The sequence below is a fragment of the Thermobia domestica genome, chromosome 7 (assembly GCF_964235325.1).
Source record: "Thermobia domestica chromosome 7, izTheDome1.hap1.1, whole genome shotgun sequence".
Taxonomy (NCBI): Eukaryota; Metazoa; Arthropoda; class Insecta; order Zygentoma; family Lepismatidae; genus Thermobia; species Thermobia domestica.
Window position 1 is genome coordinate 115,675,340 of NC_137460.1, and position 27,091 is coordinate 115,702,430.

General features: G+C 37.8%; 1 protein-coding gene across 1 annotated transcript; it reads left to right on the forward strand.

The window, feature by feature from the left end:
• LOC145689298 (uncharacterized) lies at nt 1-22,282 on the forward strand. The gene is made up of 2 exons (XM_081763438.1): nt 1-1,378; nt 22,197-22,282. Exons 1-2 carry the CDS (start codon nt 1-3, stop codon nt 22,280-22,282), a joined length of 1,464 nt encoding a protein of 487 aa, XP_081619564.1.
• The last annotated feature ends 4,809 nt before the right edge of the window (nt 22,283-27,091 follow it).

Sequence of the window (27,091 nt, forward strand, 5' to 3'; positions counted from 1 at the left end):
ATGTGGTCCGAGATAGTGGATAGACTATCAGTGTTTGCAAGAGAGAGTGTAGTAAAGAATTTGGAAGAATGCCAAAATAGTTTTAGGGAAAAGGAGAGACTAAGATTACGGAGGAAAGGAGAAATATTAGGATGGGAAAAAGAGAATAAGACAATTGGTGAAGAGAACAGAGTGGTAGTTATAGGAAATGTGGATCTAACGGAGGAAGAAAGAAAGTTCTTAAATCTGGGACACAAATTTAAAGTGAAAGACGAAAAAGTGGATATCAAAGAAGTAGTGTTTTCAGTAGAAGAAGCTATCATGGATGTGAAAGACAAAGAAGAGAGAGAGAGAATAAGGAGGAGAGCGGTGGCGATAGTGAGACAGAATGCTTACGTTAGAAAGGGGAACCTTATGAAAGAAGAAAGGGAGGGCTTAAAAAGACTGAGGAAGAGGAAAGACGTGGTTATTGAACAAGCGGACAAAGGAGGTGCAGTGGTAGTGATGCAGAAAGAATGGTATGAAAGAAAATTGGATGATCTTTGTGACGAAACATACGAAGTCATAGGAGAGAAGAAGATTAAGGATGAGGTACTCAAGGAAGTGGTGGAGAATGGAAGAAGAAAAGGGTTTAAAAAGTGGGTAAAAGAAGAAGGAAGGATTCCAAAGATGAAAGGATTCCCGAAGATTCACAAGGAAGAGATTAAGCTAAGGCCAGTGTTGGACTGTAGAGGAAACTGTCTAGAACCATTGGAAGAAGAGTTAAGAAAAATAGCAGAAGAGATACGGATAGGTCAAGAGAGTCATCGAGTAAAGAATACGGAGGAAGTGAAAAGAATGTTAGAATGTATAGGAAATAAGAAGGAGAAAACAATTATGTTTAGTATTGACGTTAAAGCAATGTTTCCGAGTATAAAGAGGGATTACATAGTGAAGGTCATAGAAGATGAGATGAAAGGGAGAGAAATAAGAGACTGGAAGAAAGAGAAGATAGTGAAAGCCTTGAGAGTAATATGGGACAATAGTTTTTGTACGATAGGGAACAAACTAGTCAAGATCAAGGAAGGACTGAGTATAGGTTCAAGATTAAGCCCAGTATTGTCAGAATTGGTGATGAACAGATGGGAGCAGAAAGTGATAGAAGAAGGTGGAAACAACCTTATATTGTTTTGCAGATACGTGGATGACTGTTTGGGAGTATGGAGAGGAACAAGGAGACAACTGGAAAAATTCATAAAGAAGGTTGAAGATGAAGAAAAAGGGATAAGACTGGAAATGGAAGTGGAGAACAACAACATTATAAACTTCCTGGACATGACTATAGAGAGAAAAGATGGACGATTTACAACAAGATGGTATAGGAAAGAATGTGCAGCAGGAGTTTATTGCCACGAAAGAAGTGATGTGGATTACAGCACCAAAAGAAACTTCATAAGGAATATGGAGAGAAGAATAGAAGAAATAGATACTGAAGAGGAGAAAAAGAAGGAGGACATAGAGAAGTTCCACAGTTTACTAGAGCAGAACGGGTACAACAGACAGAAGTTAAGGAAGTACAGAATTGAAGAGGAAAGAAGGAAAGGAAGGAGAAAGGAGAGAAAGGAAGAGGAGGAGAACAAATGGCACGGGATAGAGAGCATCGGGGAGAAGACAGAAGTACTAAAGAACTTACTTAGAAGAGGTGGTGTGAAGACGTGCAGAAAAGGAGGAAGAAGAATTTTGGAAATGATCAAGAAAGCGAAAAGTAGAACGAAGGAAATATGTGAGAAAGATGAAGGTGTAGTGTATAAAGTGACGTGTAAGGATTGTGATATGATATACATAGGTTAAACAGGGAAAAAACTTAGGGAGAGAATTAAACAACATAGGGATGATGTGAGACTTAAGAGAGAAAACAATGCCATATATAAACATGTTAAAGAAACGGGACATGATATAGATTGGGAAGGTGTAAAGGGGCTAGAAAGGGAGAATAGACCAATGATAAGAAAATGGAAGGAAGCACGAAGAATAAAGAAAGAGAAAAGTGACAAATTAATGAACTGGACAAGTGGACTGTTAATACATGATCTATGGGATAAATTATTAGAACAAATTGAAAGGAAAAAATAAGATTGAACATATTTATATGTAATTTATATTCATATATTTAATAGTATATATAGTTTAACATTGTTATAGTTTAATATTGTATATAGTTATATAGAGTTTTTATATATTGTTATATTTTATAGTTTATTTTTATGTCTATATATATATATATATATATATATATATATATATATATATATATATATATTTACATCAGCTAATGCTTCTGGCAACAAATACTATTCGAAGCTTTCTTGCACCCACTGGAAAACGTGAAGTATATTAATATTTATTTGCATATATTCTTATTGTAGACTGTTCCCATAATGCCCACCGACTTCGATTTTACAAAATTTGAGAAATAAATTTCACTTTTTATTTAGTGGTCAATTTGAAGGCATTTTGTTATACTACCATTAAGAAACCCATATACATCATATTACGAATCAATCATTATGGAACAATCTCATGTGTGACACGCAGCAGTGCTACCAATCTTTGAAAGTTTCATTTACAACTTTTTTCTTTTTTCTTTTTTAACTGATTTTGTGAGTAATTGTGCATTCAGTATAAAGGTACAACAAGATATTCTCTTTCTCTCTCTCTCTCCCTGTGTGTGTGTGTGTGTGTTTGTTTGTTTCTAGTTTCCGGCGTAAGCGTGTGGATACTACTAGGTATACTTTCGTGTGTACAAATGCAAGTGTGTGTGTGTGTGGCGCGGGTATATGAACTGTTAATTGGGATCGCGTAGTGGAACTTATCAATATTAGTACGTACGTACAAACGGCTGTTACTTCACACGATAACTTTGGACGAATGCGAATTTTTAAATTCTGCTTTTTGCAATAAATAAGTAGAGTGATTCCTCTCGAGGGAGTTCCCCTAAATGGTAGCCTCTACCATGTCCAATTAAATCACAAATTGCCGCAATCGTTTGTACATTGTTTGTACAGAAATGTACAGGCCAAATTTTCGTTTGTACACTATTAGGGGCGCCGCCAGAACGAAAACAAATTGGGGCTGTTTAACTGGAAGTCCCCCCACCAACATGTTCTATTCAATCAATAATTATCGCAATCGTTTGTACTTCGTTTGTACAGAAATGTGCAGGCGAAATTTTCGTTTGTACACAATTAGGGGCGCCGCCAGAACAGAAAAAAATGGGGGCTGTCTAAGTGGTAGCCCCCCACCATGTCCAATTGAATCACAAATTGCCGCAATTGTTTGTACTTCGTTTGTACAGAAATGTGTAGGCGAACTGTATGTTCGCACGCAATTAGGGGCGCCGCCAGAACGAAAAAAATTGGGGGCTGTCTAAGTGGTAGCCCCCGACCATGTCCTATTCAATCACAAATTGTCGCAATCGTTTGTACTTCTTTTGTACAGAAATGTGCACCCGAAATTTTCGTGTGAACATAATTAAGGGCGCCGCCAGAACAGAAAAAAATGGGGGCTGTCTAAGTTGTAGCCCCCCCCCACCATGTCCAATTCAATCACAAGTTGTCGCATTCGTTTGTGCATTGTTTGTACAGAAATGTGCAGGCGAAATGTTTGTTTGAACAAACTTAGGGGCGCCGCCAGAATGAAAACAAAGTGGGGAGCTGTCTGAGTGGTAGCTCCCCCCACGATGTCCAATTGAATCACAAAGTATCGCAATCGTTTGTACATTGTTTGTACAGAAATGTGCAGGCCAAATCTTCGTTTGTACACTATTAAGGGCGACGCCAGAACGAAAACAAATTGGGGGCTGTCTAGCTGGTAGCCCCCCACCAACATGTCCTATTCAATCACAAATTATAGCAATCGTTTGTACTTCGTTTGTACAGAAACGTGCAGGCGAAATTTTTTTTGTACACAATTAGGGGCGCCGCCAAAACAGAAAAAAATGGGGGCTGTCTAAGTGGTAGCCCCCCCACCATGTCCAATTGAATCACAAATTGTCGCAATTGTTTGTACTTCATTTGTACAGAAATGTGCAGGCGAAATGTATGTTCGCACGCAATTAGGGGCGCCGCCAGAATGAAAAAAATTGGGGGCTGTCTAAGTGGTAGCCCCCGACCATGTCCTATTCAATCACAAATTGTCGCAATCGTTTGTACTTCGTTTGTACAGAAATGTGCACGCGAAATTTTCGTTTGTACATAATTAAGGGCGCCGCCAGAACAGAAAAAATGGGGGCTGTCTTAGTGGTAGCCCCCCCACCATGTCCAATTCAATCACAAGTTGTCGCATTCGTTTGTGCATCGTTTGTACAGAAATGTGCAGGCAAAATGTTTGTTTGAACAAACTTAGGGGCGACGCCAGAACGAAAACAAAGTGGGGGCTGTCTAAGTGTTAGCCCCCCCCACATCATGTCCAATTGAATCACAAATTGTCACAATCGTTTGTACTTCGTTTGTACAGAAATGTGCAGGCAAAATGTATGTTCGTACACAATTAGGGGCGCCGCTAGAACGAAAACAAAGTGGGGGACTGTCTAACTGGTAGCCCCCCACCAACATGTTCTATTCTATCACAAATTATCGCAATCGTTTCTACTTCGTGTGTACAGAAATGTGCAGGCAAAAGTTTCGTTTGTACACAATTAGGGGCGCCGCCAGAACAGAAAAAAGCTGGCTGTCTAAGTGGTACCCCCCACCATGTCCAATTCAATCACAAATTATCGCAATCGTTTGTACAGAAACGGGCAGGCGAAATGTTTGTTTGTACACAATTAGGGACGCCGCCAGAACGAAAACAAAGTAGGGTGCTTTCTAAGTAATACCTCCCCACCATGTCCAATTGAATCACAAATTGTCGCAATCGTTTGTACTTCGTTTGTACAGAAACGAGCAGGCGAAATGTTTGTTTGTACACAATTAGGGGCGCCGCCAGAACGAAAACTAAGTGGGGCTGTCTAAGTGGTAGCCCCCGACCATGTCCAATTCAATCACAAATTGTCGCAATCGTTTGTACGTCGTTTTTACAGAAATGTTCAGGCAAAATTTTCGTTTGTACACAATTAGGGGCGCCGCCAGAACGAAAACAAACTGGGGGCTCTCTAAGTGGTAACTTCCCACCAACATGTCCAATTGAATCACAAATTTTCGTAATCGTTTGTACATCGTTTGTACAGAAATATGCATGCGTAAATTTAGTTTGTACACAATTAATGGCGCCGCCAGAACGAAAACAAAGTGGGGCTGTCTAAATGGTAGCCCCCACCATATCCAATTCAATCACAAATTATATCAATCGCTTGTACATCATTTGCACAGAAATGTGCAGCAAAATTTTCGTTTGTACTCTATTAGGGGCGCCGCCAGAACGAAAACAATGTGAGGGATTGTATAAATGGTAGAAGCATTAAAAAAATGTGTCACATTTATGGAGTATTTTTCTAACAGGACTTTGTTCACACTATTGTGTGGTTTGGTTTGTTCACACTATCGTGTGATTCACTATATTGATCTTATCCTAACGATGATGGAATTAAATGTTTTTTTTTGTTTTTTTATATTTATATTTATACTTACAATCATTATTGCTGAGTTAGTTTTTCACTCCTCGGCTCTTATTATTAAACTTATTCATTATTTCTTACGTAAACTGAATCCTTATGAGAAAAATGTATTTTTTTCTTTCTATCTTGCGCAGAAACCGTTATTCTCATCTCGTACAGGAAATTGATAAGTGGAAGATATAACAAATTCACAAAGTAGACTGTTAAAGGGAAAATTATAACACAGTATTTTGTTTTATTTGATCATCTTCATTAAACTCATTTTGCAGAAACTATAGAATGCATGGTGAAGTATTTTGGTGCATTCAGCATTCTGATTTACGAGTAGAGTAGCTAACTGGCCGGTATTTGCTGTAATTTTGATTAAGGCCGGTGACCGGTACAAACTTCTTATTAGACCCCTGCTGACCGGTATTTTGGAATCTGCAATCCAGAATATAACATTGAACATCGAAATTTTTCAACAGTGCCTTTACAAACACAAATTTCCGTTGTATTATACATTATCGATATTTTTTTAAAGTATGGCAGTTTTTTTTATTTATTTAACATAACAAATTTGATAACACTTATATTTTATTGTAAAAGAATTTTATTCATTTATTGAGAGTAGAAAATGACTTTTTAAAGCAATTTCCTTTGTTTGAAGTGAAGTTTATGGAATAAATTTCATTTTATGAATCAACTATTGTTACATAAAGATTAATATCCAGTATTATTTATCTGTTTCGATAATTTTAAACAAGTGACAATTGCTGGTAAATACAATAACGATCAATACAGTCTTCAGTTTCTCATTTGTACAGAGAATTTTGAGGGTGTGCCGGTAATTTTGTTTTCCTGAGTTGGCAACCTATTTACGAGGTTTTGTTTCAACTCTGCTACGTAGTGGCTCCGTACTGACACTCCGCATGCAAATAAGTATGTAAGGCTACCATACGCCCCGGTTTCTTAAAATTTGTCCCGGTGTGCAGAAATTTTCCTTCTTGTCCTGTTTTTTTCTTTATTATTATTATTAATTACATATCAAAATTTCTGAAAAGATAATAAAATCGACTTATTCCTTTTGCTTTCAATTCCGACAATACTATAGGAACAATTTCATTCTAATCTTTATTATTATTGCAATCGCTGCTTTCCCGGATATAACATGCAATGTTTAAATCCTCCTAAGTATAACTCTTATCACTAAAAGTAAGAATGTATACCCCGAGGTGGCAACAAATTCTTGTGACGTTGCAGACCAGCCCCGAAAACACATTTTTTTTCTGCTTCAGAAAAACAATTATGCAAATTGCTTTCTTTTAGTTCGCATTTTAGGTTAACAAAAATAAATCAGCCTATTGAAATTTTGAAACAACTTCATAAATCTGGATATTTTTCTTTATAGACATGTAGAGCATATAAAGGTGGTATGCGTAATAATATTGAAAATATAATTTTTGCTTAAATATTGTATGTTCACTTATTGCGTTTATATTGTATAACAGCTTCTAGCTTCTATAATAATTTTTAGCACTGTTGATTAAGTATGGACAGTGGCGTATTTACGATTTTGTTTCGGGAGGGACTTTGCTAACTTCTGGGGGTGCTTTGCCTGAAAATATGAAAATTCTGCAAGATATTTCATATACTTTACTATAGTAAGTAAGATTTCGGTGGGGGGCTTGAGCCCGGAAGCCCTCCCCCTAAATACGCCACTGAGTATGGACTATATTAATACATTATTTTAAGTTGTATAACTAGTGCGATACTGTAGTAAAATTCGAAAGATAAAATTAATACAAAATGCAATATTTACTACTAATTTGTAAGATGTCCCGTTTTTTCTGTTTTCAAAAAGTATGGTAGCCTTAAAGTATGCTAAACCATACAAAATAAATTGTACTGTAAATAGTACCCCTCTGATAGTGCTCTCAAACGGGTCAGGTTACGGGTCGGGTTGTCGGGTCGGGTCAGTCGGGTTAGCTCGTGTCGGGTCACTCGGGTCGGGTCGTCACATTCTTCACTTATTTTCTATACGGAATACTATAAAGAGCTTTGTTGTGGAATTCAATTCGAAATTGGTGAATGAATGATAAATGTGACTAATTGAAGGTAAAATAGTAATAAAATTTTAATTTTACCCTATATTAACTAATTGGTATTGTAATTGTAATTAATATTACTACTGACTTTTTTCCTTTCTGCGTTTCTATGTCAAGTTAAATGTCACATTAAGTGAAATTGAAAGGAAATATCTAGTTAACGTCCCACGTTATGCACCAACGCTAAGAGAGACAGTGATGATGAGAAATAATTGAAGTGGTTGAATGAAGAAAGTGGGAGGAAATGGGAGAACACCGAGAAAACCCATGCACATGGGGTTTGTCCACCAGAAAACTTACTTGGTACGAGCTGGAATCAATACCCATGGACCTTCGGGTCAAACATCTGCCTTTGGGCAGGACACATTATTATTATTATTATTATTATTATTATTATTATTATTATTATTATTATTATTATTATTATTATTATTATAACTTTAAGAGTGCCCAAGAAAGTTCCGCCGCCTTTTCACCAACACCTTCGAACATTGGTATGTAACCTAAGACGTACCTGGAATATCAAAAATCGTCTCCATCAGCCTCGACGACCTTCTGAAAACGTTCTGGAAGGCCATGGATTCCATCGCAGTCGAACTTGGTGGGACGTGAAGTGAAGAAGGTATCAAGTGCATATTGAACCTCTTCTAGCTGTTTGAATTGGCGTTCTCTAAGGTGATTGTCCAAGGAATGGAACAGGTGATAATCGGACGGTACAATGTCCGTGGAGTATGGCGGATCCAATAGTGTTTTCCATCCAAGGCGTAGAACGATGTACTGGGTCATTTTAGCCACGTGGGGCTTAGCGTTGCCTTGTAACAAGAGGACCCCTTTGCGATTCAGAACTGCTGGATCCAGACAGTACACAGTGACAGTACACAGTTGCATTGATGATCTGACCAGCTGGTAGCAGTTCCCGATGGACGATGCCTCGAGCAGTCCACAAAATGCACAGGAGAACCTTATTCTGGCGTAGTGCTGGCTTGGGCTGTTTTTGAACCGGTTCATGGGATGCTAACCAACAATGACGGCGCCGTGGAGCTTCGTACAGGACCCACTTCCCATCACATGTCAACACCCTGTCCAGAAATTGCTCCTTCCTCAGACGAGAAACCAAAGAAACACAGGTGTCTGCTCGCGTTGCTTTCTGGCTCCAAGTCAAATCATGTAGGACCTATCAACCCAACTTGCAGTGCTTCCCAAGTTGATGGTGGTGGTGCCGAATGGTTTCTCCACTTACACTGAAAGGTAGTACCAGTTCCTCACATGTCTGTCTTCGCCTCAATTGCTGCCTGAAGATCTTTATTTTGAACATCTGTTTGTCTTCCGGCACGTGGTGCGTCTTCGAGTGTTTCGTCACCGTCCTTAAACCGTCATACCACTGCACTCTCCGCGTAGTCACGACACCCTCACCAAAGGCCTGTCATATCTTCCGCCCCGCGGTGCAGCAATTTGAACTCGTACAGCAAACAAGCCCTTATGACGCTCTGTGAAGGCCCCATGTTCACTCAGTCCTTACGCACGTTCACGGTGTATCTGAACAGCCACAACCAAGTAGTATGTTGGATATACTTACTAGTGTTGCTCACGAGACCTGGTTTGGGGCATTCTCGTTTCGAAAATGTGTCGTGAAGGTAGTCTCGTCTGGAAAAGTGCATAAGTTTCTATTGAAAGAGCTCTGTCTCATCTCGTACCCTTTCATGAAAATTCTGTCTCGTCTCGTCTCGTCCAACAACTGACCTTCACCTTATATCCATTCGCATTCAACTCACGGTGTGAGGGCCAATTGAACACAGACCTCCACAAAGAGACAGAACTTTCTTGGTCACCTTCAGATTATTATTATTATTATTATTATTATTATTATTATTATTATTATTATTATTGCTGGGGTAGTGATTTGACTTTCTCCGCAATAAAATACTTGCTAATTTTATATAACGTTGCAAATATCTTCTAGATAATTTAATCAAGAAAAAATAAAAGGTAATTCCCTACAGAATGATATTTCAGTGCAATTAGTTCCTTATGATTCTATCAGACAGCAACGCTGTTTTTAAATAGAAAAATCGGAATGTTAACGTGATGAAATTGTTGTTTGTTACACAGCAAAAAATATTAAAAGAAGTTCTATATACATTCCTTACTAGAAAATAATGTTGTCTTCAGAACTTTTATTATTTTAGCCTTCAGAACTTGTCTTCAGAACTCAGTCAAATTTTATTTTGACTTTCGAACTTGATTGCCTAAATTTTAACCTTGGAAATTTGGATGTGGAGTAAAATAAAGAAGGTTAGCAGGGTAGAGAGGAAAACGAATTAGGAAATGCTGAAAAAATGCAAGAGACGAGAGCAATATTAGACGATATAAGGAAGCGAAAAATGGACGGATCACAAGTTTTGATCTTGCTAAGGGATTGCATTCTGAGGGATGTAGTAAAGGGGGTGATATCAGGAGAGCGAGAGTGTGTAAGAAGGTTGGAATTGATAGATTGTAATAAGGAGGGTGGTACTTTATGTTGGGTTGCGAGGCAGATATTAGCGGGAAATCGCAAAAATGGAAGCTTCTTACCTAATTCACGGAAACTGGCCTGTTTATTAATGGGAGAACACTGAGGAGGAGGAGGAGGAGGATAATTATACTACAAGTAAAAAAAGCCGAAACAATGGTTTATGCATAAGAATTGGTCAGCATTTTTTTTTTCTGGTGGCAGTTTTGTAAAGTTCTAGCTCTCTCAAACTGGTTAGATTGTAAGGTCAAGTCACTCGGATCGGTTGTCGGGTTAAGTCACCTCGGGTTGGTTCACTCGGGTCACTTTGGGTCGGGCCAATCGGGTCAGCTCGGGTCGGGTTGTCGGGTCGGGTCAGTCAATTTGGGTCACGGGTGGGGTCGGGTCGGTCTTCAACACATATAATTTCCACGAAAATTACAATATACCACGGTTTATACCTCATTGGACTTCCAATAAAACGTTTTCAATGATGTGTACACCATGTCACCATTTTTGTATGAGGGAATGTCTAGAGGGATTTTGTGGGAATTTGATGGAGTGTAGATTCCTGTGTGTGTGTGTGTGTGTGTGTGTGTGTGTGTGTATGTATGTGTGTGATACCTTACAGGATACAAGATGTCGAGGAAGTGTGTAAATAAACCGGACAATTTCTGTTATGTATGTGGGGAGCTGATATTTAAATCACAACGTCGATGTTTTACTCCACTTGTGAGGAAGTGTTATCAGTTATATTTTGGTTGCTGTGTAGGAGACCAGGATAAGAACTGGGTTCCTCACTACATTTGTTGTACTTGCGTGAAACGTCTGACTGGGTGGGCAAATGGTGGACGAAACATGAACTTCGCAGTACCGATGATCTGGAGGGAACCAAAAGATCATTCTTCAGACTGCTACTTTTGTATGACACAGATAAAAGAAATAAGCAGTAAATCTAACCACACAGTACAGTACCCTAATTTGCATCAGCAATTAGGCCAGTTCCACACAGTGCAGAATTACCTGTACCGGTACCTCCTTCTCATCTTACGGTAAATGAGGATTACGTACTTAAGACAACTATTGAAGTTCCAAATGAAAATGATGATCCTACTTATGTAGGAAGCACATCTACATTGGATTCCCATCTGATAACTCCGGGTGAACTAAATGACCTCATACGGGATTTAAAACTCTCCAATACACAGACAGAACTTCTTGATTCTAAACTTAAGGCTGGAATCTGCTCCATCGTGACACTAAAGTGTGTATTTTTCGAAACCTTCATACAGAGTTTCAGAACTACTATTCTCAAGAAAATGATTTAGTGTATTGTAATAATGTCTGTGCTGTGATGGATAGACTTGGACATGCACATATAAGTACAGAGTGGAGATTGCTTATTGACTTTTTGAAAACTAGTTTTTATGCTGTCCTTTTGCACAATAGCAACAAATTTCCTTCAGTGCCTTTGGCTTATGCAACTAATATGAAAGAAACCTATGAAAACATCGAAATAGTGTTAGAAAAAATTCAGTATGAGAAATACAAGTGGACCGTTTGCTGTGATTTACAAGTCATTTCTATGTTAATGGGTTTGCAGCTTGGTTATACGAAATATTGTTGTTTCCTCTGCGAATGGGACAGCAGGAACAAAGCGGAACATTATATCAAGAAGGAATGGCCAACGCATGTATTAACTCCTGGACAGAAGAATGCTGTTTATTCCTCACTGGTAAGCCCTGATTAGATAATTCTACCTCCTCTTCACATAAAGTTGGGGCTCTTCAAAAACTTTGTTAGGACAATGGACAAAAGTAATGCAGGATCTTGTTACCTCAAGGAAAAAATTCCTCGGGTTAGTGACGCTAGGGATTTTTGTAGACCCCCAAATAAGATGTTTGATTCGTGACCAAAAATTTGAGGATCTCTTAACTCTGGTTGAGAAAGCAGCTTGGTGTCCATTTAAATGTTTAACAGAGAAATTTTTAGGAAACAAGAAAGCCCCAAATTACCGTGAAATTGTGAGTGATTTCCGGCAATTATTCAATGAAATGGGTTGCAACATGTCCCTTAAAGTTCACTTTCTAGACTCCCACATGCATTTCTTTCCTGAAAAGCTTGGTGCTGTTAGTGATGAGTATGGGGAACATTTTCATCAGGACATTTCCTCCATGGAGAAGAGGTACCAGTGACAGTGTAGTTCAAAAATGCTAGCTGATTACTGTTGGACACTTAAAAGAGATGTTCCAGAAACCAGACACAGAAGAAAGTCGACAACTAAAACATATTAGTTGAGGTAAGTAAGTGCACATTTATTAAGAAGATACCACTCACTTCTTTTGTATTATTTATTAAGTAGATATAAAATGGTGACACGGTGTATACATCATTGAAAATATGTTTTATTTCAAATCCAATAAGATATAAACCATGCTTATATTGTAATTTTCGTGGAAGTTATATGTGATTTTATCTGCACTAATGAATATTGTAAAATGAACAGTACACATAGCATATTTTTTATATAAATATGTTTATTTCTCTAGATAGAATAATGCTATTCTTATGAAACTTAGAGGGCTTACTAAGTATAAATCAGGCTAATATACAATATAATTTGTGCGTTTATATACCTAAGGTACCCAAGCTACAAGTATGAAAATGGTTTAAAAAAAAGAAAAAAAGAAAAAGAACAGAAATTTGAGGGGAAATTTTCCGAAAACACCTCTGTCACGGGAAAACTGAGGGTGATGGAGAAAAACTGATTGCAGATTCGAATTCTACGTGAAAAGTTCTATTAGAATCAGGCATTTTCTTCCGTGTGCCAGAGAAAAAGAATTTTTTTTTTCAACTAGTGCAATAGGAACCATTTTCAAACTCATCAACCGTTATTCAAACCGGTTAATGTTGATCGCAGATATTAAAAATACTCACATCCGTATATTATTTAATACAAACGAAAATTTTACCTGCACATTTCTGCACAAACGATGTATAAACGATCGCGACAATTTGTGGTTCAATCGAACATGGTGGGGCTAGCACTTAGACAACTCCCCTTTTTTTTCGTTCTGTCCACGCATCTGATAGCTTAGAAAAAAATTTCGCCTGCGCATTACTGCTCAAACGATGTGCAAACAATTGAGATGATTTTCTTTTGAATCGGACGTAGGGGGTGCTACCAATTAGGTAGCCTATACTTTGTTATCGTTTTGGCGCGCCCGCAATTGTGTACAAACGAAAATTTCGCCTGCAAATTTCTGTACAAAACCGTAACAAACAAGTGCGACAATTTGTGGTTGAATTCGACATGGTGGGAGGCCTATCAATTGGAGAGCCCATAGTTTGTTATCGTTTTGGCGGGGCCACATTTATGTGCAAACGAAAATTTCAGCTGCATATTTATTATGTACAAAGGCGTACAAACAAGTGCGACAGTTTGTGGTTGAATTGAACATGGTGGGAGGGCTAACATTTAGACAACCCCCACTTTGTTTTCGTTCTGGCGGCGCCCCTAATTGTGTACAAACGAAAATCTCGCCTGCACATTTCTTTATAACTATATTCAAACGATTGCGACAATTTGTGATTCAATTGCACATGGTGGGAGGGCTACCATTTAGACAGCCCCCCCCCCTTTGTTTTCGTTCTGAGGTCGCCCCTAAATGTGTACAAACGAAAATTTTGCCTGCATATTTCTGTACAAACGATGTACAAACGATTGCGACAATTTGTGATTGAATTGAACATGGTGATTGGGCTATCACTTAGAAAGCCCCCTACTTTGTTTTTGCCCTGGCGGCGCCCCTAATTATGTACAAACAAAAATTTTGCATGCACATTTCTGTACAAACGATGTACAAACGATTGCGACAATTTGTGATTGAATTGGACATGGTGGGGGCTATCACTTAAACAGCCCCCCACTTTGTTTTCGTTCTGGCGGCGCCCTTAATTATGTACAAACAATAATTTAGCCTGCACATTTCTGTACAAACGATATAGAAACGATTGTGACAATTTGTGATTGAATTGGAAATGGGAGGGGCTACCATTGAGACAGCCCTCACATTTTTTTCGTTCTGGCGGCGCCCCTAATAGTGTACAAAGGAAAATTTGGCCTGCACATTTCTGTAAAAACAATGTACAAACGATTGCGATACTTTGTGATTCAATTGGACATCGTGGGGGGAGCTACCACTCAGACAGCTCCCCACTTTGTTTTCGTTCTGGCGGCGCCTCTAAGTTTGTTCAAACAAACATTTCGCCTGCACATTTCTGTACAAACGATGCACAAACGAATGCGACAACTTGTGATTGAATTGGACATGGTGGGGGGGCTACAACTTAGACAGCCCCCATTTTTTTCTGTTCTGGCGGCGCCCTTAATTATGTACAAACGAAAATTTCGCGTGCACATTTCTGTACAAACGAAGTACAAACGATTACGACAATTTGTGATTGAATAGGACATGGTCGGGGGCTACCACTTAGACAGCCCCCAATTTTTTTCGTTCTGGCGGCGCCCCTAATTGCGTGCGAACATACATTTCGCCTGCACATTTCTGCACAAACGAAGTACAAACAATTGCGACAATTTGATTCAATTGGACATGGTGGGGGGCTACCACTTAGACAGCCCCCATTTTTTTCTGTTCTGGCGGCACCCCTAATTGTGTAAAACAAAAATTTCTCCTGCACATTTCTGTACAAACGATGTACAAAACGATTGCGACAATTTGTGATTGAAGTGGACATGGTGGGGGGGGGCTACCATTTGGACAGCCCCCACTTTGGTTTCGTTCTGACGGCGCCCCTAATTGTGTACAAACGAAAATTTCGCCTTCATATTTCTGTAGAAACGATGTACAAATGATTGCGACAATTTGTGCTTGAATAGGACTTGTTGGTGGGGGGCTACCATTTAGACAGCCCCCACTTTGTTTTCGTTCTGACGGCGCCCCTAATTGTGTACAAACGAAAATTTCGCCTTCACATTTCTGTAGAAACGATGTACAAATGATTGCGACAATTTGTGCTTGAATAGGACATGTTGGTGGGGGGCTACCATTTAGACAGCCCCCACTTTGTTTTCGTTCTGACGGCGCCCCTAATTGTGTACAAACGAAAATTTCGCCTGCACATTTGTGTACAAACGATTGAGACCATTTCCGATTGAGTCTGATAAGGGGGGGGGGCTGTCTAAATGGACGTCTCCTTTTCACCTCTACTGTAATTAAATTCTTCCTCGAGAAAATCTGTAATCAACACTGTCAGTAGCTACGTCCTCGACTAATATACCTTAACAAGTACAGCTTTATTTTCGTATATTTTTCAACAGTTAACCAATTTAAAACTATCGCAAACAAGAATATGTAGTCAACTTCTTAAATACTTCGCTCGCCGAAACACGTTCAGCGCGTGCAACAAGCAAAAACAACATGTTTGGCGTCTCACAAATGGAAAAGGGGAAAAAAAGAGAAGGAAAAGCAGCACGGCAGTGCCTTATCGCAGTCAGAGCTGACAACATAGTTTCGGTCGTCACTAACGCGAATAGACCTACTAGCGGTGTACAAGAGTTATACAGTTACAATATACGTCGTGCCACAGTAGCGCTACAGGCGGAATGTGCACGAACTACAAATGAATATGTTCCCTTACAAGCAACAGTCACTGTTGCACCCTCTTTACATTCTACACATCCTTTTTTCTCCCACTTTTTGACCTTGACAAGCAGAAGTACCAGGCTTTCCGAGTTCACAACCATAAACTGTTTGTGTACAGAGTACGTTTTCAGTTCTTCGAATGACTGTGCGCGCGAAGAACAAGGGTGATGATCGGGCTACCGTATACGGAAGTCAGTAACACCCGGTTGCAATAATAAATGTAAAATACAAATATAGAGCCTTGACAATGCCGTGAGGATGAATATATATATATATATATATATATATATATATATATATATATATATATATATATATATATATATATATATATATATATATATATATATATATATATTTGTATTGCTGTATTGATACTCAGTTGTATGAAGTATAGTCTGTTATTTATTTCTAATAGGCATCGGAGGTAGATTAAGAGAAAATGTTTTAAGGCAATTGGTCAGGATAAACAACAGGTGTGTCTGGGAAAGATAAACACAGGTGGGAGGGTAATTAAGTCAGGGCAGGTGGCCGGAAGGTGACGCCCGGGGAAGTCCGACCCAGATGGCTTCCCATGCACACAAGGACTTTCACTTTTAGTATATATAAATGCGCTCTAAGATATCTCTTTCAGTTGGTGTCTGATGAAGACAACGTTACGTTGTTGAAACTGTTACACTGGAATTTAGTTTTTAATAAACAAGTGTATATACTCTGGTCAGAAGTGTTTATTATTTCTTTAGTGAGCTCCAGAGTCGTGATTGATAGAGTTGCATTTCGACTTCGTGTGGCGTAATGCAAGATTATTAAAAAATAGTGGCTTTCTGCAGGAGTCACGAATGCGTTTTAAAAAATGTGATTAACAGACCCGCAGCCAGCGATAGGAGTTTTGGGGGCACAAATCATGAACAATTCTAAAACACTCTACATCAGTAATTACTTAGATCTTGTGTGCATTGTTCCTTTAAATCTCAGTACTCATCCACTGTAGCTCATTTCTCTGTTAAAAAACACTTTCTTAAAATTGAGAAACCGTTTATTTGAGCACTAAGAAAAATATTTTCTTAGAAAATGTATTCAGCAATTCTCATTCGTAAGGAAAACAACATCAAAGGTTTGAGCTCCACTTTATTTCAAACTCCTCCAGTTTTTTTTAACTTTTCTTTCATAAAAGGAAAGGACATGAGCCTGTCAACGGGACTTCCTAATTAAACCTAGTCCATTCGATAAACAACACAGATATGTTCATGCACAAACAATTAGGTGCCAAGGACAACGGAATAAGCTCCTGGGGTCTATTGACCTTGTTAGTATAAAGACAATCGTAGACTCACAGTGAAATAGCTATCGCATGAACATTGTTCATTGAAAAGTCATGATTTATAGCTCATTCTCTTCAGCATGAAACAAACCTTCCAGAGATGCTATGTATTGAGGTTGATAACGTACATGAACAGGAAAAATTGGGAGAATGTCGGGAAATTTCTTTCCAGAAATCCCTCCCATTAACTTTAGACCCCTTTGTAGTGGCCCCGGAGTAAAAGTACACAATACAAATGTATCTCGAAAAATACTATAGGGGTAAGAAATGTGTGTACCAAGTTTTGTATTGCTAGACAGAATAGATATTAGGGGAAAGCATGTATTGGTATACAAGCTTTTCCTTCATATCTATTCCGTCTGTCAATACAAATCTTGGTATACACATTTCTTATCCTCTATAGTATTTCTCGAGATATATTTGGATTGTGTACTTTTACCTGGGGCCACTCCAGAGGAGTCCAAAGTTCATGAGAGTAGTGATGAGCAAATGCAAGACCAAGACCAAGACCTGGGTGGTCTTGGTCTTGGTCTTGGTCTTGCACTGGAACCTTTGGTCTTGGTCTTGGTCCTGGTCTTGCACACCCAGTCTTGGTCTTGGTCATGGTCTTGCTGCAATAATCTTGCAAGTCTTGCTTCTAAGAAATCTTATGCCTTTCGTACGTAAATTTTACTCTGAATAAATTCTACAATGTGCCAAAAGTAACGAAAATACAATATACATATGTTTCTAAATGAAATATAGTTTACTTTCGTGTAAGTATGATGATAGGTGATATTTTTTTTTAATGGGTCCTCACGCTTCACTACTTATAAGATAAATTACAACGTTTTGTAATCTTCTTATATTTTTTAACAGATTCAATACCCTACTGGTTCCCAAATGGGGGAACGCATGAAAGAAAATCAAGATGGCACAGATTACTGAAATACCATAAATTGTTAAATTATTTTTACACTCTAAAGGCGTCAGAGATTTTTTATTTTCAACCAAGATTAGCTAATCTTTGAATTGAACAAACTTCCAATTAAATATTGAGATTTTATTATACTGATTCCAATATGTACTCTATGCAACAGAAATATGGACATTACGCAAAAGTGACGAAAAGGATATTGGAGGCTTTCGATAAAAGGAGAGAATTAGCTGGGTTGAACGGAAAACGAGTGAGAAGGTGTTAGAAATAGCAGCAGTAGGGGAGAAAAGAATTTTAGATGTAATTAAGAGAAGGAAAAGGAACTGGTTGGGACATTGGCTGAGAAGGAACTTTATTATGAGGGACATGCTAGAGAATATGGTGGAAGGAAAGAGAGGGAGGAGCAAAGAAGACTGTAGTTGAAGGAAGGTATTAAAACAGAAAACTGCTACGTCAAAACGAAGAGACTAGCTGGGGACCATCGTATATCGAAGCTTCTGACACGGGAGGGTCCCACAAGTTGTCGTTAAAATCTGATTGCCACATAGCACATCTGATAGAGCATCATGAGAAATGAACATGAGCAAAATTTAAGATGCTATGGACCAGGAGGATAGGAGCTAGGGGGCTTCAAAATTTGAATAGCCAAAAAATTATATAATGGAATTATGTACGTTTAAAGTAAATATCTTGAAAACCGTTAAAACAACCAAAACAAAAGTTGCCCAATATAATGAGAACAAAATGTCCTACCGAAAACCATAAACAGTGTTTCCATATGCGAAGCAGTGTTGCCAACTCAGCATAAAATATTTTGTTTGAAATAGCATCATATACAAGTGTGCACAAATTTAAAATGCACTATTATCACTAAAAACAACAGTAAAGTATTTGTCAAGTCATGAAAATGATTTTTTGAGCACACATTAAAAATTTCTAACGGAAGGCCATACCCATGTAGTCGGTACCTATGATGTACGGAATTACCGGTGTTCAATACTGCATTTCTCTTTAATTTTAGAAGAAGAACACCACTAATATGTTTTGAAATGATGTAATATCTAGTTTTATGTGCCACGATTATGCTCCGAGGCTAAGAGAGATGGTGATGATGAGAAATGAATGAAATGGTGGAATGAAGAAAGTAGGAGGAAACGGGGAAACGCCGATGAAACCTACGCACACGGTCTCTATCCACCAAAAAGGTCATATGGTGCAATCTGGGATCGAATCAGGAACCCCAGCACCAAAGGTGAACGCTCTACCATTGAGTCGGTACTTGTGCAAGACTCTTGCACAAGAGTCTTGGTCTTGGTCTTGGTCTTGCAGGTATGGTCTTGGTCTTGGTCTTGCACCCCTTGGTCTTGGTCCTGGTCTTGGTCTTGGTCTTGCACGCAAGACTCTTGCAAAAACTGCAAGACCAAGACTCTTGCGGTCATCACAACATTTTTGAAGAGAATCCTGAAGGGATTTCTGAAGAAAATTTTCACGACATTCTCCCCATTTTTCCCGTTCATGTACGTTATCAGTCTCAATACATAGCATGTCTGGAAAGCTTGTTTCATGCTAAAGAGAATGAGCTATGAATCATGACTTTCCAGGGAACAATGTTCATGCAATAGCTATTTCACTGCGAGTCTACGATTTTCTTTATATTATAGGGTCAATGGGCCCCAGGGACTTATTCCGTTGTCCATGGAACCTAATTGTTTGTGCATGAACATATCTGTGTTGTTTATCGAATGGACTAGGTTTCATTAGGAAGTTCCTTGACAGGTTCATGCCCTTTAATTGTCCGATAAAAAATGATTTCTCCAATTTAAGAAAGAATTTTTAACAGTGTATTCTAATACTCTATATATTAAAATGCTAGCTTTATATGTTTGTCTCAAAAGAAAAATTAATATGTTTGTCTCCATTCCTTTCTACAATGAGATCTCGGAAACCACGAGTGCTAGAAACGTACCGTTTTCGTTGGTCGATTCCAAATTCCAGTTCTAATTGAATATTTTTTAAAAAAGTGGCCGTTATTTCTTTACTACATTTTTTAGAGGTACACTGGAAGTGTTGAAATCTTAAGAAAGAGTTACACATTCCAACACAATATAGTTGTTTAGAAGGGTTGTATATCTCTCAGGCTTTTGTTTCATGACCAAATGATAATGAAAATTGAAGGGTAACTATTTATCCAGGCTAAGATGAATCTTTATTGTTTGAAGTGTTTTGTCCAATGAACACCATATATCTCTAACATTATAATTAATTGTGTATGTAATGCACTCGCTTATTACATACTGAATGCAAGAAGAAAGAAAACACTGATCATACATGAATTACAAACTCCAACCGGAAGTAGGCTCAATCTTGCAAACGTTGCAAGATATTGAGAAAATAATTGAAAAAAATCCGCCCTCCATGGTACCCTTTGTCGATTTTTATCAAGGCGTCTTTCACTTGTGTCTGCAAAGGGACATGAACATATGTTGTGAGGAATGACAAGGAAATTCATGTTCATATGTGAATGATGTGCTGTGTAGAGAGCGCAGGTTCAGCTACTCTATATATCGGTATTAAAATGCTAGGTTTATATGTTTGTCTCCAATCCTTTCGACAATGAGATCTCGAAAAACACAAGTGCTAGAAACGTGCCGTTTTCACTGGTCGATTCCAAATTTTGTGTCCAGTTCTCGTTCATATTTTCAAAAACTGTCCTTATTGTTCTATTCAATATGACTAACATAGTTGCAGGCCGTAACTACAGTGTTAGGCAACCAGTAGAGAAGTTATGTATGGCGGGTTGACGGACATTGCAGGCGCTTTATTTAAATCTGAATTGCAAAACCTATTGCATGCTGACAACTTCAAATGCCTCAAGAGACATTATGAGGCGTACTCGGACGGATATGAATTTATTAGGAAAAAAATCCATTTGATATGTTACATCTACAAATTTGCTACAAACTCACTCCAACATCTATACATAGCAATTCACTTTCTTTGTGAGTCTCCTATTCTTTACTTGTGTGAGTAAGGAGATTCACAGTCACAGTGGGAGGGAGATTCATAGTCATAACAGAACGACGCACTGAATAGACAGCCGAGGTTTAGCTAGTCTATATATTAAAATGCTAGGTTTATATTTTTGCTTCCCATCCTTTCGACAATAAGATCTCGAAAACCTCATATGCTAGAAACGTGACCTTTTCGCTGGTCGATTTCAAATTTTCTTTAGATTGTCCATTTCTAATTAAATATTTAAAAAAAACATTGCCGTTATATCTTTATTACATTTTTAAGAGTACACTGGAAATGTTGAAAGTAAAAAAAAAAAATAAATAAAAAAGTAAAGGATCATATCCTACGAGTTATACATTTCAGCACTCCGTATTTCTATACAGGATTTGTACAGTATTTGTTTTTCTCATTCGTTTTCTTCATGGTCAAATTATAATGAAAAATGAAGGATAACCACTTCGTCAGTCTAAGATGAATCTTTATTGTTTGTAGTGTTTTGCCCAACGAACACCATATCTCACTGACATTATAATTAATTGTGTGTAATGTATTTGCTTATTACGTACTGCATGCAAGAAAAAAGAAAAGAAAACACTCGGAAGTAGGCTCAAATCTTGAAAACGGTGCGAGATATTGAAAAATCGGAAAAAATCTCCCCTTTGTGGTACCCCTCGCCGACTTTTTTATTTTTATCAAGACGCCTTTCACTTGTGTGTGTGAAGGGACATGTACAGATGCTGTAAGGTGTGACAGGGAGATTCATGTCCATATATGAATGATGTGTTGTGTAGAGAACGCAGGTTCAGCTAGTAATAATAATAATTACAATATATATGTACATACGAAGATTCCTTTCTCAAAGCAGTTCAGTGTTCTTTACAAACATCCTGTATAAAGTTATTATTTTGTAAACAGCCAGAATATCTTAGAAACGCGTTTCCCTTTGAAAAATATCTTAATAATTTAAAATTCTATGAAGCCAGAAATAAAGCTTTAGTAGGAAAAGGAACTATAATAAAAATTTTTAAAAATCCATTCTGTCCCGTACATTTCTGGTCATAAGACTACCCGAAATATAAGATCTTCCATTCCTTTTAATCTACTTTCTTCCATTTTATTTCTTTCCAGATTCCCTTTGGGATGTTCTTTATTGCTTCATGGTACACTTTACTTTACTATCTTTCTTCAAAGAGGAAATAGAGGATGGTTATTGAAAAAAAAATAATAGAAAGATGAAGAGAACAGCAATTTCGAACAGAAGCAAACATTTCTAAAGACTTTTTGAAGAAGAAAAGATATAGAAACGATTTATTGGTAAAGAACTAAATAAAGTACACACATATACATTCACACACACACACACACACACACACACACATACATATATATATATATATATATATATATATATATATATATATATATATATATATATATATATAAAGAGCCAGAAATCGCATGGTGCTATATCCGGAGAGTACGACGGAGGATGTGGTCAAACAAGGATATTTTTATGCTAAAAGTCGCAGTCGTCAGTCAAAACCCAGGGAACGAATTTCGCACACTTCTCATTTGTAAATCGGTGATTAAAATCTTTTGCACGGACAATACGAGATCTTGAGCTCTTCGGAAAGCTTCGCCTGTTTGAATGAATCCGATGCGCAACATTTTACACATGATTATATATTTTTGAAGTCGAATACTCTTCAACCAATTCAACGCGTTGCTCCTCTTCAACCAATATACTGCCACTTTCGAATCGCTGAAATCATTTTTTTAAACAGTCTTCAGTACCATCGCACTGATTTTGAAATTTCATGAGCTTTCTCGGCATTTCTTGCAGCTTAAAACAAAACTTAACGTTGACGCCGCGAAATCCATGATTTGCGATAGATATCATTAACACGTCTTCATTGTTCTGCCTATGAAAACCAACTGCCACGTCGTAACTCATTCAAACTCGACAATAATTGTCCCAAAGGTTCAGGCTATCGGGCTTACTACTTGAAATGAAAAAAACGGTGATAGGTAGCGCTGTACAACTATTCACCTTACTTTTTGATAATACCTCGCATATACATGCATATGTACTTTTAGTTAGACCTTTGCCGAAACATAATTTCTTTTGAGTAACGATGCTATTTGAAACGTGAACTATTTAAGTTTGAATCTGAACCGCTGTAATGCCAGCAATCGAACCCGCGATCCCATGTGCTAAAGGCTATTTACCAGCAGGGCCGTACTGCAATCCAGGGGCCCATCGGGAAAGTACTTTCTAGTGGGCCCACTCACATGTACGTACTGCCACCTCCCTCGATAATAAAAGGAGTCCGGGAGTGTCACTTGGATCAAGCATGCTGAAAAGTCTCAAAATGCAGATTTAAAACTCTTTAAAGCAGTAATTTCTCCCCTGACACTGACTGATCTGACGTAATACCCAATCCTCCAAACTTCTCTTGCAACTGTATAATCGTCTGCACAAGCTCGATTACTACATATCTTCCCCTAAAATAATGCCGCACTTGTGCCATAACCTTTTATAGACGCCCCTGGTGCATATACAAATACATATATGAAGCATTAGAAGTAATTTATACTTCATACAAATGCAACAGTTCTCCATTGTCCTGTATTAACAGCTAGTGCCGTGCCGTGCCGTGGAAAATCAGCGCCCGGGGCGATAATATACGTCGGCGACCCATACATATATTCCAAGTAATTTTTCCTCTTTTTCATTTTTTACTCCCAAATTTTGCGTTCCATTACTTCGGCGCTTTGGGCCGTCGCCCCGCTCATCCCCCCTTTGCAGGGTGCTGTTAACAGCGGAATCGTATCTAGGGGGGTGGACGAGCGAAGCCACGGTCCCGGGTGCTGATAACAAGAAGGTGCGGAACGAGCAAGAAGAAAGAAAAAATGTTGGAAATGAATAAACGACGCGTCGCCTCGAAAAAGTATTGGCGCCCAATTAAATCAATATTGTTTGGGATTGCAAAGGAATAGATATTTTTTAAAACTGTTCCTCGTTTCGCTCGCAACTCAAACGTTTCAATAAGTTACAAGCTTTTACTTATTACTTAAAGGAAGTTACTACATCTGATTTGTTAATGACGATGTGATATAGAAGGCCGCTATCTGCTGTTTGCGCGAGAATATTAAAAATGAAGGTAAACAAGGGGAATACATGGTAATATATTATCGAATTTGAAGCAGCTGTAAAATAGGGGCTTAAGGGGTCAAAACTTAACGAATTTCGTCTTTCCCAAAGACTGATCACCAGCAATGATCTTTTTTTTATTATTATTATTATTATTATTATTATTATTATTATTATTATTATTAATAATAATAATAATAATATTATTATTATTATTCCATTGACATGAAATGCTTCCAATTTGAAGAAATTTATTGGGTTGATTCCACTATCAACTACTTGCATCGCCAGGATACTTTTTTTCTGGTGCATACGTGTCTATCTTCATATATACAATCATATACACAATCATATACACATATTATATATATATGGTATATATATATATATACAGGGTGCGGCACGTAAAACCGGCCCGTAAAGTGAACACATAAAATGAAATGTAATATATATATATATATATATATATATATATATATATATATATATATAAACATATGTGTGTATTTTCAATATATTAATTAATAATAAGTAGCCTTAAATTCATAAGTTTCTTTCATTAAGAAATTAAGTAATTACTATAATTTCAAACATATGTAGTAGCCAAACTACATTTGGATTTGGAAGAGAAACATTAACATATTCTTCTTAATATTGATCGATGGAGATGAAGTTCGTAAAGGAGGCTCCTTCTGAATTTCCGTTACATTTCACAAAATATATTTTTACCGCAAAACATTCGAAATTAAAATGCTACTTGTGTGGTCATATACAGAATAAAATATGAAAAGTTTACAATTATTACTGGAAATTAATACTGTCACCCATTTCGAACATTTTAAAAGCACACAGTTTCTAAATCATTGAAATTACATTTATTATCGATAGTATGAAACATTGTAAATAGTTGTAAATTTCTATAACTGTTCTCCACTTGGATTTGTATACAACAAAAGGTAGTTTTGTCGAGTTTAATAAAACTAATATAAGCCTCTTGAAAAAAGCTCTTATTTGTAAAAGAATACTAATGATTGCTTTTAACTGTTGCAATTGTCTGTCCAAGCAGCTTGATAAAAATTTATCGTAGTATAACGACAAAAGCTGCTTCTCTTATACCTATTTCTTTTTAATTTTTTTTATCAACCTTATTCTCTTATATCTATTTCTTTTTATTTTTTTTTTATCAAGCTGCTTCTCTTATATCTATTTCTTTTTTAAAAATAAATCATCGTCCCGTGCGCCGAAACATTTAGCTACGGCTCTGATAGATAGAGACCAAGGGGGCCCCAAAAAATTTTAAAATTACTAAAAACATTTTCACGATAAAAGTTTAAAAAAAAAAAAACATGACGTGAGTCACTTCAATATAATTCATGGACCCTTTTGAACATGTTGAGAGAGAGCCCATTATAAAAGTTTTGATGGGGGCCAATTCTATTTCCGCTTCAAGGCCCCCAGTGGTCTTAATCCGGCTCTGTATATTTTCTATACGGAAAACAAGGTGCTGTAAAATGTAAATTATTATTATTTAATTTCAAGTTATGGCATTATTTGAGATTTCAATTTAGCTTAATACTTCAATATTAGCAAAAGTATAAAGCAGAGTGGGAAATCGGGAGCCTTTCAAGGATTGAATTACGAAAAATGTGAAAGGTTGTTTTCTCAACATTATGGGCTGGCAAGTAGCTCACTTTATTGCCGGTACTCGATGCGTTATAGTCCTTCGTTCCCTTACTCCATATGCGAGGAGTGCGTGATGCGTGCCTTTTTGTTCATATACCGATACTTACGATACAAGGCGGAGGGCCCACTAAAAATAATTCATCGTCCAGCTTCCACCGGGAAATTTCCCGCTTTCCCGCCTGGCCAATACGGCCTTATTTACTAGGCTATCGAAGAGGGTTAAATTACTCGCGGAGGATTTGCCTTTTGGATAGAAACCTACAGTCCTTCAATACTTGAGTTTTCTCCTCGATAGAAGCATGGATTGGATTTGATTTGATATTAGCTTCCGTTCAGCAACGTGAGTATATGAGACGTGGACCTAAAGCTTAACATTGGATTCGAATCACATGACCTCCCGTTGGGAATCGGACCCGAGTCTTCTATGTCAAAGACACGTACGCTATCCTCTAACCACGTAGGAGCTCCGGGATCCTATGTTAAAGCAGAAAGACAAGTTTGGTACGCCAGAGCTTCTTCGTGGTTATATGGTTAGCCTACGCGTTTTCGATACGGGCGACCTGAGTTCAGTTCTCGATGGGAGCTCATGTAGTTCGGACCCCACATTAAGTTGAATTTCCGCGTTTTATATAATCTCGGTGATACAAATAAACAATAATCAATAATTATTCCATGTGTGAGATATGGATAGAGACCGTTAGTCACCGTTCCTCGTTAAGATGTTAACAGATTTAACGGATTAACTCCATTAACGTACTCGGTCGAGATAGTCAGTCTAACTAACTAACTGTATGGCTTATGGAAGCCGGAGGTTCAATGCCGCGTTCACAAAAGCTCTCCACTGACTTCTATCCTTAGCTAACTGTATCCAGTTTCTACTTTGTATTCCAATCTCTGCGAGATCCATCTTAATATTGTCCTCCCATCTGCGCCTAGGTCTTCCTAATGGTCGTTTTCCGATTGGTCTTCCAGTCAAGACTTTGAAAGCGTTTCTACTTTCTTCCATTCTAGCTACATGACCCGCCCACCTAAGCCTCCTAGACTTGACGACCCTAACAATGTTGGGTAAAGCATATAACTTATGTAGTTCCTCGTTATGAAGTTTCCGTCATTCCCCATTCCCGTTCCACTTGGGTCCGAATATTCGTCTCAGGATCTTGTTCTCAAATACTTTCACTCTATGTTT

Bases quoted from the DNA above. Each gene is read 5' to 3' on its own strand.
- LOC145689298 (XM_081763438.1), top strand. From the start codon at position 1: ATGTGGTCCGAGATAGTGGATAGACTATCAGTGTTTGCAAGAGAGAGT. The intron at 1,379-22,196 runs GTGATGTGGATT...ATTTCTTTCCAG, and splicing joins AGTTTATTGCCACGAAAGAA to ATTCCCTTTGGGATGTTCTT.